Source organism: Myotis daubentonii, chromosome 17 (assembly GCF_963259705.1).
Source record: "Myotis daubentonii chromosome 17, mMyoDau2.1, whole genome shotgun sequence".
In the NCBI taxonomy this organism is placed as follows: domain Eukaryota; kingdom Metazoa; phylum Chordata; class Mammalia; order Chiroptera; family Vespertilionidae; genus Myotis; species Myotis daubentonii.
The window spans coordinates 39949381-39963577 of NC_081856.1; the positions used below are offsets into that span (position 1 = coordinate 39949381).

At 39.0% G+C, this 14197-nt stretch overlaps 1 protein-coding gene across 1 annotated transcript in view; it reads left to right on the forward strand.

Annotated features, from left to right (window-relative positions):
• Positions 1-10863, forward strand: part of LRP12 (LDL receptor related protein 12) — a 51368-nt gene extending 40505 nt beyond the window's left edge. Inside the window, exons 4-7 of the mRNA XM_059671940.1 lie at positions 2854-3056; positions 4520-5624; positions 6901-7033; positions 8588-10863. Coding sequence (XP_059527923.1) covers positions 2854-3056; positions 4520-5624; positions 6901-7033; positions 8588-9454 — 2308 coding nt within the window. The 3' untranslated portion in view covers positions 9455-10863. The remainder of the gene's footprint in view (positions 1-2853; positions 3057-4519; positions 5625-6900; positions 7034-8587) is intronic.
• Positions 10864-14197: the final 3334 nt, after the last annotated feature.

The following is a 14197-nucleotide window of genomic DNA, read 5'->3' on the forward strand; positions in this document are numbered from 1 at the left end:
GACAATGATTTAATTGCATGATAGAACAAAAATAGTATAAGAATCTCAGCCTATCCCTGAGAACACACAAACATTAATTTAAGATCAGTCCTAAGTATGAATGTGAAAGCTAAAACTCTAAAATGTTACCAAAGGACATTGTGGAATATCTTTGGGACCTTGGGGTAGGCAAAAGTATCTTAGAGGGGACAGTATAGCACTAAACATAAAGGAAAAAATAAATTAGGCTTGATCAAAACTGAAATTAAAAACTCATTAAAAGATACCATTAAGAAAATGGAAAGGCATTCCATACAGGCTAGAAGAGAATAAGAAAAAGAGTTTCAATCTCAGTAAATAAGGAAACACAAAATAGAGCAGTGATAATCTTTTGTCCACCTAATTGGCAACACATTTTTTTAAAAAACAGAATATTTCCTTTTGCCAGAGTTATGGGGTATAAGGTACTTTCCTATATACTCCATGGAACATTTCTCTCAGTAGAATTTTGACTTTTGACCTAGTAGTTCTACTTCCAGAAAAATATGTCCTAGAGAAATACTTGTTCATGTGTATAGAGAGAGGTGCATATATAAGGACTAGGGGCCCGGTGCACGAAATTCGTGCACTGTGTGTGTGTGGGGGGGGGGAGTGTCCCTCAGCCCAGCCTGCCCCCTCTCACATACTGGGAGCCCTCAGGCGTTGACCCCCATCACCCTCCAATCGCAGGATCGGCCCCTTGCCCAGGCCTGACGCCTCTGGCCTAGGCGTCCGGCCCGGGCAGCGGGGACCCGCAGCTGCAGCGGCCCCACGATCGTGGGCTTCGCTTTAGGCCCAGGCAAGGGACCCCTAGCTCCTGGGACTGCCAGCTTCGACCGTGCCCAGCTCCCATCGCTGGCTCCACCCCTACTTCCTGCTATCACTGGCCAGGGAGGAAAAGGCACCTGATTCTCCGATCATGGCTGGGGGGCAGGGCAAAGGCGGCCCCAGGGCCGCCTTTGCCCTGCCCCCCAGCTCTTAGCTCCCCCCTGGGTTTCCGATCACTGTCAGTGGCAGGGGGCTTCTTCCTGCTTTCCCTTTTGCCTCCCTGCATTGTGCCTACATATGCAAATTAACCGCCATCTTGTTGGCAGTTAACTGCCAATCTTAGTTGGCAGTTAACTGCCAATCATAGTTGGCAGTTAATTTGCATATAGCCCTGATTAGCCAATGAAAAGGGTAGCTCATACGCCAATTACCATTTTTCTCTTTTATTAGTGTTGATTCTTTAAAACATTATTCATAATAGTGAAAAGTGGAACTAATCGAATTGTCTGCCAGCCTTTGTTATAGTTATTCAGAATATGTAGAGAGAAAATATCCTGGTATAATAATCTTGGATAATTAACTTTATTATAACTTAGTTTAAGGCAGAGGCAAGGAGATAAAGTCAGATCTTCACTTTTTGGTGAGATATGTTATTAGAAAATGATAGTTTGGTTTTTCTTTTTTCATAGCAGTAGCTAATTATGTACGTGCTTTTATTTACTTGACTTTTTGCTATTTACTCATGCCCACATTTTGTGAACTACAGGATAATATTTAACTATAAAGTAACTTACGTAAAAAAGGTATTTTCAAACTCTGGGACTTTTCACTGAAAATTTTATTTTTAGTTTTTTGGTTTTTTTTTAAAAATATATTTTATTGACTTTTTACAGAGAGGAAGAAGGGAGAGAGATAGAGAGTTAGAAACATCGATGAGAGAGAAACATCGATCAGCTGCCTCCTGCACATCTCCTACTGGGGATATGCCCGCAACCCAGGTACATGCCCTTGACCGGAATCGAACCTGGGACCTTTCAGTCCGCAAGCCGACGCTCTATCCACTGAGCCAAACCGGTTTCGGCTATTTTTAGTTCTTTATACTTTGCTCAGATTTATGCTATTTGCTCTCCTGAAAATGTAAACTATAAACTTTTCATTAAGCAAGCAGATGACCAATATAATCTAAGAGACTGCTGGCTTTCTCTGTGTGTGTTAGATTACAGAGTGGTGTTTTGGGTTCAAACACAAGACAATTTAGGATATTCTGCATTAGCAGTAGTCTTTCCTAAACACATACACAAAGAGAGAAGATGGAAAAGGCACCAGCTATCACTTGTTTTTGGAATCTGACATTACTGATAAAGAAGTATTACTCTGGAATCAGAGAAAGATGAATATAGGGACAGTGGACAGCATTATTATTTGCTGACTAGAGGCCCGTTGCACTAAGGAGATCCGTGCAATAGGCCTTCCTTCCCCTGGCTGCCGGCACCGGTTTTCCTCCGGCACCTGGGACCCAGGCCTTTGGTCCAGCCGCAGTGAGGCAGCAGAGAAGCCAAGCCTCTTCAGTCTTCACTCCGGCTGGAGCCTTTACTCTTCACTCCACGCCTACGTATGCAAATTAACCGCCATCTTTGTTGGGTTAATTTGCAGTCACTCTGATTGGCTGGTGGGCATAGCAGAGTGACACCAATTTGCATGTTTCTCTTTTATTAGTGTAGAAGGTATAGTTGTATGCCTGGAAAACCAAGGAGATTATACATTTATATATATAAAAGCCTAATGTGCAAATTGTCCCCTCGAGAGTTTGACCAGGAGTTCGATCGCTCGCCATGACATGCGCTGACCACCAGGGTGTGCGTGGCGCAGAACAAAGAAAGGCCCCGGCCAGCAGCCGATAGCTGGGGAAGGGAGGCCCAGGTTGGCAACCAGAAGGCCCCGATCGGCCCTGATCGCTGGCCAGGCCTAGGGACCCTACCCATGCATGAATTCCGTGCACCGGGCCTCTAGTTGTATTATAATTACCCTATCTAATAGCCTTTTCTGACTTTCTTGTGTGTTTTGTAGTTTTCAGGATTTTGACATTCAGGGGTCCAGAAGGTGCAGTTTGGACTGGTTGACAATAGAAACATACAAGAATATTGAGAGCTACCGAGCTTGTGGCTCCACAATCCCACCACCCTACATTTCTTCACAAGACCACGTCTGGATCCGGTTCCACTCTGATGACAGTGTCTCTCGGAAAGGTTTCAGACTGGCATACTTTTCAGGTGTGTTTCTAAGAAGGAGAAAGGTGCTGAACAGAATTCGACAGTAGTAACTGCTCAGGCACTTGGGTGCCAGTCTTCCGGCAGTGTTCATTTCATCGAGACTGTTCTCCAGGCAGCTGTGAGGGGGGAGTTAGCAGCTAAAGGTCCAGGGGCCCTAGAACTGGGCCTTAAAACGGTGTTTTGTATCATCCTAATGAAATGATTAATTTTATAAACAAAGGCCACTTTGCTTTTAAATATTTTAAATACATTTAGTTTAAAAGAACTTTTTCTCCTTTCGCTACTTCCCCATATCCTGAAAGTTACTTCAGAATACATTTTTGTTTGTGAATTACCATTGTCTTTACAAAAAGACACACTCAGATTCACCCTCATGGTTTATAGTATATTGGCTGTTTTTAAACTGTATCCAAAGAGAGTGACCAGGTCATACAAATGTGAAGAACTCAGCAGTGGAGCTATGTATATTTTTTGCTGAAATAATTTTACATCTTCTGAGGCACATGGCCATTTTTAGCAAACTTATGTTCATTTTTTTTTTTCTTAAAAACATAGTCTTTGTACTATTTAGGTTCTGAAGCACATTTTCTGTCACCTATTTACCAATAAACAAGTTGTTAGTGGAGATGTTAGCATTGGCCCAACATTGTCAATTTTGGGATTGTAGAGATCTAATGTTTGGTTTTCTTCTCTACCTCGTTTTATATTCAGGACGGTACACTAAGATAGTTAGAATTAGATGAGCATTTCCATTTTTTTCTGTCTCCTTCCCCCATTATGATGATTAAATTTATACCTTTATCTCAGATTCATGCAATATTTTGCAGTTATGTTAAAACAATAGAAATTATAGACTGGAAGTGCTGTGTTATGATTACATGAAATGCTATAAACATAAAGTTGATCATATAATCTTAGCAAAAATTTAAGTTAATGTTCCTACAAAATATACTATAATATACATAGCAAAATATTGTGTTATCTATATAAACACCTAAAAAAGAATATGAGAAAATTGATTTGAAAAGGTGATTCCTGTGGATGAATTTCTCTTTATTTCAAAATGTCTATCATTTCAATGTTTATGCAATAGGTTACTTAAAATTTTTAGGCAATATATCCTGTTGGTTTATGTGTCTTACATCATTTTACTGGATGTTCTGCAGTAAAACAGCTTTCTATAAAAACAGAATTGGTTTGTTCTCTTTAAGATCAAACCACAAAGATCTTTATGGAACAAATCATAAGTTTTTAATAAATTGCTGAGTAATTAATGAGCTAATATTAATTTGCCATTAGAGCTTAACCTACTTTTTAAAACAAGATTTTTGAAACCCTTTCACTTGGGCTTACTCAACATTTGTTATAAATATATCACTCACTCTTACATATTTTTTATTTTAAAGAGCATGTTTTTTTCTCCTGACCTCTCCGCTCCCTCCGTCCCTCCCATGCTCTCCCAGGGAAATCTGAGGAGCCACACTGTGCTTGCGATCAGTTCCGCTGTGGAAATGGGAAGTGTATCCCGGAAGCCTGGAAATGCAATAACATGGATGAATGCGGAGATGGTTCCGATGAGGAGATCTGTGCTACAGAAGCTAATGCTCCCACCCCCGCTGCTTTCCAGCCCTGTGCTTACAGCCAGTTTCAGTGTCTGTCTCGGTTTACCAAAGTGTACACTTGCCTCCCCGAGTCTTTGAAATGTGACGGGAACATTGACTGCCTGGACCTCGGAGATGAAATAGACTGTGATGTGCCAACTTGTGGGCAGTGGCTGAAATACTTTTATGGTACTTTTAATTCTCCCAATTACCCAGACTTTTATCCTCCTGGAAGCAACTGCACCTGGTTAATAGACACTGGTGATCATCGCAAAGTCATTCTACGCTTCACAGACTTTAAACTTGATGGTACTGGTTATGGTGATTATGTCAAAATATACGATGGATTAGAGGAGAACCCGCACAAGCTCTTGCGTGTGCTGACTGCCTTTGATTCTCATGCGCCTCTTACAGTGGTTTCTTCCTCTGGACAGATACGGGTCCATTTCTGTGCGGATAAAGTGAATGCTGCAAGGGGCTTTAACGCCACTTACCAAGTAGACGGCTTCTGTTTGCCCTGGGAGATACCCTGTGGGGGTAACTGGGGGTGCTACACTGAGCAGCAGCGCTGTGATGGGTATTGGCATTGCCCCAACGGGAGGGATGAAGTCAACTGTACCATGTGCCAGAAGGAGGAGTTCCCATGTTCCCGAAACGGTGTCTGTTACCCTCGTTCTGATCGCTGCAACTACCAGAATCACTGCCCGAATGGCTCGGACGAAAAAAACTGCTTTTTTTGCCAGCCTGGGAATTTTCACTGTAAAAACAATCGCTGTGTGTTTGAGAGCTGGGTGTGTGATTCTCAGGATGACTGCGGCGATGGCAGCGATGAGGAGAACTGCCCGGTGATTGTGCCCACCAGGGTCATAACCGCGGCCGTCATCGGCAGCCTCATCTGCGGCCTGCTGCTCGTCATTGCGTTGGGATGTACCTGTAAGCTTTATTCCCTGAGAATGTTTGAGCGAAGGTCAGTATCAAGACAAAACTATAATGGTAATGCCCTCTACGATAAAAATACGGCCCAAATATTTATAACGAGCACCTTACTGTGGTTAGCCATATGTCTTTGTTTCATATTATTTTAGAAATAAATAAACATTGTTGATTTAAGAAATTAGTGTGAAAAGCTGAAGACTCAGAAGGCTACACACATTTAAAAAAGTGAATCAGTACTTGGATTTATGACGTGAAAATAGTTGATCTGTATTTACTGGTTCCTATTTTCAGATTAGTCTGTTTTGTAGGAATTTTACAAGCTGCGATTCTGAGCTGTATTTTGTAACCCGTATTTTTATAATTTCAGATATTTGAGAACCTACTGTGTTCAAAGCGCTATACAGATGAATAGAAAAATGAATAAGACAATCTCACAGGTAGTTTACAATTAGGAGGAAGGAATGAGTGGATAGAATAAGATGGCAAAAATGTTAAGTGTTGTAAGAGCTATAAAACAAACTGGCACGAAAGTGCAAAGATGCCTGCTCTCATAAGAAGGATGGGGGAGGCCTTCATTGAACAAGTGCCATTTGAAATCTATGAGTAGAAAGTAGATAGGGAAAAGGTATAGTTGAAAAAACAGCCTGGGAAAATACATAGAGATAGGAATGCCAGCCGTGCTCAGAGGATAAGCATAGTTCAGTTTCTCCGGAGCTAAGCTACATATAAAGAGCTAATAGGAGCCCGGCTGGCGTGGCTCAGTGGTTGTGGATTGCAGTAGGCATCTAGTACCTTTTCCTTGTACAGGGATTTTTAATTTATGAAAACTCAGTGGCCCAGTGGATAGAGCATCGGCCTGTGGCCTGAAGGGTGCCGGGTTCCATTCCGGTCAAGGGCATGTACCTCAGTTGCAGGCTCCTCCCCAGCCCGGGCCCTGGTAGGGCTTGTGTAGGAGGCAACCAATGGATGCGTTTCTCTCACATCGGTATTTCTCTCTGTCTTTCCCTCTCTCTTCTACTCTCTCATAAAATCAGTGGGGAAATATCCTTGGGTGAGGATTAAAAAAACAACAAAAAAAACTCAATGACCCAGGCTGCCAGTGTAAAGCCCCTGAGGACACACTGCTTCATCTCTGTTCTCAGCGTAGGGGTAGCATAGGTATCAGTAAATGTTGGTTGACTAAGCTTTTACGATGATCAAATAAATATATTAAGATTCATATTGTTTTGATTAGTGATGATTAAAAATAATTTTTTTTTGCTTGCCTTTTTCTTTAACCCTCTTAATTCCCTTGTTTCTTCTCAAAGATCATTTGAAACACAGCTGTCAAGAGTGGAAGCAGAATTGCTAAGAAGAGAAGCTCCCCCCTCATACGGACAGTTGATTGCTCAGGGCTTAATCCCACCGGTCGAAGATTTTCCTGTGTGTTCACCTAATCAGGTATATCGCAACTCATGATTTCTGTTTCAGTGCCTCTTAAAATGAAACCTGTACTTGAATGTTTGATGACGGACCCGTGACTCTCAACATTTTTGCAGTGAAGTCAAGGGTTATATATGGAGAATTTGAAAGCATCATTGTTTCATTGTATCTTAACAAATACCACAACATACAAAAGTATACTTTTCATTCTTCTGACTTGGTTCTATGGTTCTTAAGCATTTTACTCTTGGTTAATTTAATTAAAACCCAAAGTGAAATTTCTCACATCGATTTCTACTTCAACTGAACATTTAGAAGACTTAAGAATGAATACTAAAATTAACATGCTAGTAACATATTAGTAACATGCTGGAATAGCCCATCATAGAGTGTGACAGAGAATGTGTGCTGTCACTTCTTCCTGGTTTCACCTGCGAGGGGAGGGGCAGAGGAAACCTGGATCATCATTTGGAAGGAGGTGCCAGTTCACCGTTGTGTCCTGGGAAGGCCGTATTTCCAGTACTAACTGCCAGATTGATAAAGCCATGTTTGTCCCACATTGGAATATTCCTTTTTAATAACCACTAGATGGAGCTTAAAGACTGTCTTATATAATGCGGTAGGCTTGGTTTTTGTTTTGGTTTTTTTCATAGTCTATAAACTCATTCATCTAGAAAAAAAGTAGATTTCCCTTTTCAGTTGGACAATATGTACTAATTAAATCACTCCCATATGTACTAATTAAAAATCACCAATTGCAAATAATAAGGACATAATTTAATACTTAATACTAAACTGGAAAATAAAACTTCATCTTTAAAGAGAAAGAAGGAATTCAAATGTCTCAGATACCTTTGTGTAGTGCTATTAACAAATTAATTAATTTCTTTAGCTTTTTGTTTCCTGTGCCATATTACAAATTTATTTATTCATTCATTCATTCATTCATTCATTCATTCATTCATTCCTGTGCTGTATAACAGATATATTAGTTCCTTTATTTACAAGTCCTCAGTGTCCAGTCACACAACAAATCCTTGAGAACCAACTGAAATATAATTTTCACGTTTTGGAAAGTCTCAACCTTGTAATTCAAGATTCACTTGTTCTGTGTTAAAAATCAAACAACAGCAAAAAACAACAACAAAACCGAAGAACAGCTATGGGCCTAGTTCCACACTGCTTAGGTCAGTTAGTGAATTGTGGTGGCGATTCGCCCATCTCCCCAGCTACAGAAGTATCAGATTTTATCTTTTGACTTTGGTACACTTTCAGGATTGGATTACTATGTGAGGTTCTTAAATAAGTAGCTGTTATAACTGATACGAAATATCACCTTGACGTTGCATATGAAAAATGACGTGTTAAGAGAATCTTACACAGTGAGCAGTGGTTCAAGTTGTACATTAGGCTCCATAGTGAGCTGAGCCTGTGTAGTCAAGAAAACTTTATTCTTCCTTCATAGACCCTAGCAGTGAGGAATAGAGTTTTCAGCCACAGCACAGTCTTCCTAGAAGGGTGTTTTCAATCTTTGTACTGGTTTGCTTTCTTAAAGATCTCTTCTTTTCGTAGGCTTCTGTTCTGGAAAACCTGAGGCTAGCTGTACGATCCCAGCTTGGATTTACTTCCATCAGGCTTCCTATGGCAGGCAGATCCAGCAACATTTGGAATCGCATTTTCAACTTTGCAAGATCGCGTCATTCAGGGTCATTGGCTTTGGTCTCAGCAGATGGTGACGAGGTTGTCCCTAGTCAGGGTACCAGCAGGGAACCTGAAAGGAATCACACTCACAGAAGTTTGTTTTCCGTGGAGTCAGACGACACAGACACAGAGAGTGAGAGGAGAGATGCAGCCGGAGCATCTGGTGGGGTTGCAGCTCCTCTGCCCCAGAAAGTCCCTCCCACCACAGCCGTAGAGGCAACGGTGGGAGCCAGTGGAAGTTCCTCCACTCAGAGTGCCCGGGGCGGCCGCTCCGATAATGGGAGGGACGCGACCGGCGTGGAACCCCCAAGTGTGAGTCCAGCTCGTCACCAGCTCACAAGTGCACTCAGTCGGATGACTCAGGGGCTGCGCTGGGTACGTTTTACGTTAGGTCGATCAAGCTCCGTAAATCAGAACCAGAGTCCTTTGAGACAGCTTGATAACGGGGTCAGTGGAAGAGAAGAAGATGATGACGTGGAAATGCTAATTCCAGTTTCTGATGGAGCTTCAGACTTGGAGGTGAACGACTGCTCTAGACCTCTTCTTGATCTTGCCTCAGATCAAGGCCAAGGCTTCAGGCAGCCACATACTGCAACAAACGCTGGCGTGAGGCCAGGCAGCCGAGACGGCCCCTGTGAGCGCTGTGGCATTGTGCACACTGCCCAGATACCGGACACGTGCTTAGAGGCAACGCTGAAAAACGAAACGAGTGATGATGAGGCTTTGTTACTTTGTTAGGTACGAATCACATAAAGGAAATTAGATACAAGTTGGAGCAATATCCAGTCATTGTTTTGTAACTTTACAATTAAACTAGTATTAATTTAAAGAGAAAAAAGATGCAGGGGGATTTCTTATTATTGTATGTTAGCCTGCATGGTTAAATTAAACAATTTGTAACTTTAGAGTTTGCTATTTTAGCAGCTAAACATGCATTATGTATTCATATTGTTCAATGATGTTCTTCCATTTGTTTCTCATTGTTTTTATCCTGGTACTCTAGTTCATGTTAGAAATATGGCTGCTGAAACTCATTTGATGTCAGTTTATTCTATGTTAAAACTATTATTTGTACAAAATATCTTATTTTAATTGAACCCTTTCTGCTTTTGCCAATACATCTTGTAACTTAATATACTAGAAGTCAAGGTTGTTAATGTACTCCCAATGCAGGGTGGGGACCCTTATACTCACATGTGTTTTTATTTATATATCATTTGTCCAAATATTATTGGATTTCATCATAATAAGAACTTGTTAAAGGGAAAAAAAACTTCGTCTAAAATTTTTTCTCTTATGTTGAACATGCAGTGATGTGAAATTTAGATAAAGTTAGGTAAACTAATGGCAAAAATGAAACTCTTTTATAGGTTTTCTAATCTTGACTTTAATACTCTAATATGGTATTAAACCAAATGGTAAAATTACAAGTCATTTCTTTTTCATCTCTATTTAGGGACAGGATTGAGCGGATGAAGATATTCTACTATGCATTAAATCTTGAACTTTGTAAAATGTGTACAAAAATTGTACAAGATAAGCTCCACCTGGTAATGTCTTTCCCTGGATAGGGTTATGCTTGTATCGGACCCTAGGGATTTGCACTAAAATCATATAAAGGTCTCAGATGAGTTTAGTGCATAAGCACTATCACTTTAAATACTATTATTTGCTACCACAATAACTATATATTTCCATAGCTTTGGGGGGTAAAGGGGGCATTTTTATTACAAATTGAAATTTCTTTGCTGGTTTTATATTTATTTGTTGTATTTAAAGACTGCATTATTATAAGAAAGTGACTTTTTCAATATATTTTATTCTTGAGGGGGATCATGCTACATGTTGAAAAACAAATTAAATCATTTAGATCAGCCCCTATTTTAAGTAGAGGAATTTGCAGACCCCACATATTATTTTTATTGTCAATTCCTGTTTATTTATTCTTTAGCTGTCTGTTTTCGTAGCTTAATGATTATGAAGTATGTATTTGTGTGTGATTATTGCTATTTATTAAGTTTTAAATACTTTGCTGAATGTCATTTTAAAGCATGTTTGAGGTCTTGTGTATTTGTCGTGTTATGCTGTCAGGAGAAACTGACTGAAATGTTTTAATATGTATCAAAATTAAAATGACTTTTTTTGTATTGCTTTGGGGTACTTTTTAAATCTAAATTGCTCTTACTTTTGTTTCATTTTGGTGCATATACAGATTCAGGCCTTCAAGTATGTAGCATGTCTCTCAAGAAGGAACAGCATGGGGTTTGGGGAGCTCTTCCTTAACTTCTGCTTTTTAGTAAGGTTGTTGCTTATACCAGCACTGGGGGATGAGACTCCCTGCGGACCTGGATGTTATTTGCCTTGGAAAAACTACCTCTGGTTGATGTATCATCAATCAATGCAGTAACCCAATCAGTTCTCTTTATATTATGTTTGGATGCATTTCAGACCCCTATAGAATAGACTGCCATGCATAGGGTTTTTTGGGTTTGTTTCCAAGCACATGTTTTAAATTTTTTCTTAACTAATAAATCTTTCTGGGTCAAACAGTAAAACCTAAGTCTCTCTCCTACCTGACATCCATCTTTTAGTTCCCTTTCAGAGAGATAGATACCAATACCAGATTCTTCAATATCCTTCCAAAATACCATATAGATACATTAATATATCCATATATAAATGATATATGTAATCTATAATAATAAAAGCGTAATATGCTAATTAGACTGGACGTCCTTCCGGATGTCCTTTCAGATGACCTTGCAGACAAAGCCGGGGCTGCGAGGGCAGCCCAGGTCCCAGGTGCCAGAGGGAAGCTGGTGCCAGCAGCCTGAGGAAGGAAGGCCTACTCTTGCATGAATGTCGTGCATCCGGCCCCTAGTTTATCTTTAATATATCAAATTGTATTCTACTATGCATACTTTTTATTTAAATTTTTTTCAAAAATATGTATCAGAGTTAAGGGTTTTTGTTTCCTTTTTTTAAATCCTTACCTGAGGACAAGGATATGCTTTTATTGATTTAGGGAGAGAGAGAAACATGAATAAGAGAGTGAAACATACAGTAGTTGCCTCCTACATGTGCCCCCATTAGGGATTGTACCTGCAACCCAGGTATGTGCCCTGACCACAATTGAATCCAAGGCCTTTCAGTGTATGGGACAGTGCTCCAACCAACTGAACCACCCTGGCCAGGTCATATTAAAATTTTAATATTAAAAGTGAAGTTAGGTATTTCAATTATTTGATTTTTTCACATTAAATCATTGGTCAACCTGAATTTAAATCACTTCCTTCCCCCCCCCCCCAAGTTATCCTAGTTATCCCAAAGCTGTTTATCAAATAAATTCATCCTTTCTTTACTTTTTGAAATGACCCTTTTATCTTATAGTAAATTTCCACATTATTTGACTATGCTTTTAGACTCTTCTATTCCCTTCAGTTGATCTGCCTTTCTATTTTGCACCAGTCCTACACTGTTTTAATAACTGTAGTTTTATGTGTTTCAAACATCCTTGCTTATTTTTCATCTTGATAGAATCAACTTGCTGAGTTCCACAAAACAAATCCATTGGTACTTTTATTTTTTAGACAGTTTTTTTTATATAGATTAGTGAAATTTGACATAATTATGTTAAATCTGTCTAAATCATGGTGCCATATCTTACAAAGGTGCCCATTTGTTTAAGTCTTTTGTTACTTCAGATATGTTTTACATTTTACTTTACAGCTATCTTGTACATTTTTCGAGTTTATTCTTGGAATTTAATCATTATGTTATTAAGGAAGTTCTTTCTGTTTATAATTTAGTCTGATTTTGGTATATATGAAGGCTATTTATGTTAATTTTCTACCCACTTACTAAACTCCCATTTTCTTGTAATTTATAATAGTATTTCAGTTCATTTTTGTGTGTTTTCCAGTAACACAATCATGTCCTCCAATTTGTAAAACTCTTTGTCTCAATTAATTGCATTGCCTACTACATTCAAAATAATGTTGAACATATTGGCTATAATGAATTGGGTTGAAATAGATACATTTAATCATGTTAAGGCACATCCATTAACCCCATTCTTTTTTTAAATTTAACCAAGAATGCATGTTGAATTTTATCACATGCCTTTTCATTATCTATGGAGTTGATCGTATGATTTTTCTCCTTGGATCTTTTAATGTGTTATTGATATATTCATATTTTTGTCATTTTGAACCATTGCATTCCTGAAATAAACTCTACTTGGCCATGTGTATTATGCTTTCAATATATTTGGCATAGGCCAAATGTGTTCATGGGCATTTTGGATAGGACCAAATAATCCTTTTGTATCTTAGGGGAGCTTTCTGAAAGAGAAGATTTCTTATAGCATTCGGCTGTTTTCTTGATTATGGCTGTATCTCAGTGAAAAGGAGACTCACTAAACAAAGGTAGAGTGGTATCTTGGCACAGACCTCTTTATTTTATTATTAAAAAGCCCAAGTGAAGAACTTCTATAGAGCCCAGAACAGAACAGATGTGGCTGCATGCTATGAACTTAGTGATGTGTGTTGAGCACTACAAATACCAGAAATGCAGAGAAGTAATTTATATTTAGAAATTATGATTTAAAAAACAAACAAAACTATTAAACTTTTCTCAATTTCAATGCAGTAGGATCAAGTGTTACCTGAATATTTATTTACATTTCTATCTTATCAACTGAGCTCTGATTTCAAAGAACATAGAAATTCCTTATCTAATTTGGCTTTTAGATGTAATGTTCCATAGTTTGCTTTCCCTTAAGTACAGATTTTGTATTTGTTATTGTGCATCATGTGAATTTTAACTTCATCGTGATTCTATTAGTTTCCTTTGATTGGATTTTGTTTGCATGCTTGCTATGTTTTTTTTGAAATTTCATCATTAAATTTGGAACATGATTTCCACTTCTCTAGCTCATGCGTTACCATTAGAGTCACTAGCCAAGTGTGCAAAAACAGTGCTTTGTCCCATTTTCTTAATTTGGAATGAAAATAGCACCCATTTATTAATACTGAGTACCAACCATGGTACTAGATGCCCGTATGTACTTCCTTCTAATCCTCACGAGAAATCTCCGAGGTAGGTGTCACCCTCAAATATCAGCATATAAGACCAACAATATAAGACCACTAAGTGCATTGTTGCTGAGACTGGAAGCAGGATAACTCTTGGAACTTGAACTACATCTTTAACGTATTATATTTTCACATGGAGAAGAATAGATCTTTATATTTAAGGGTGTGGTTTTTTTTTTTACAGCCACATGGTATAAGGATTTCTGTTTTATTTTGGAATACTGTGTGTTTTATTTTTTTAATAGCATAAAAAGATTAGAAAACAACCACTTCATACTCACTAGGAGGGCTATCCTAAGAGAGGCAATAACAAGTGTTGGCAAGGATGTGAAAAAACTGGAACCCTCACCCACTGCTGGTGGGTGTGCAGCTGCTGTGCAAAGCA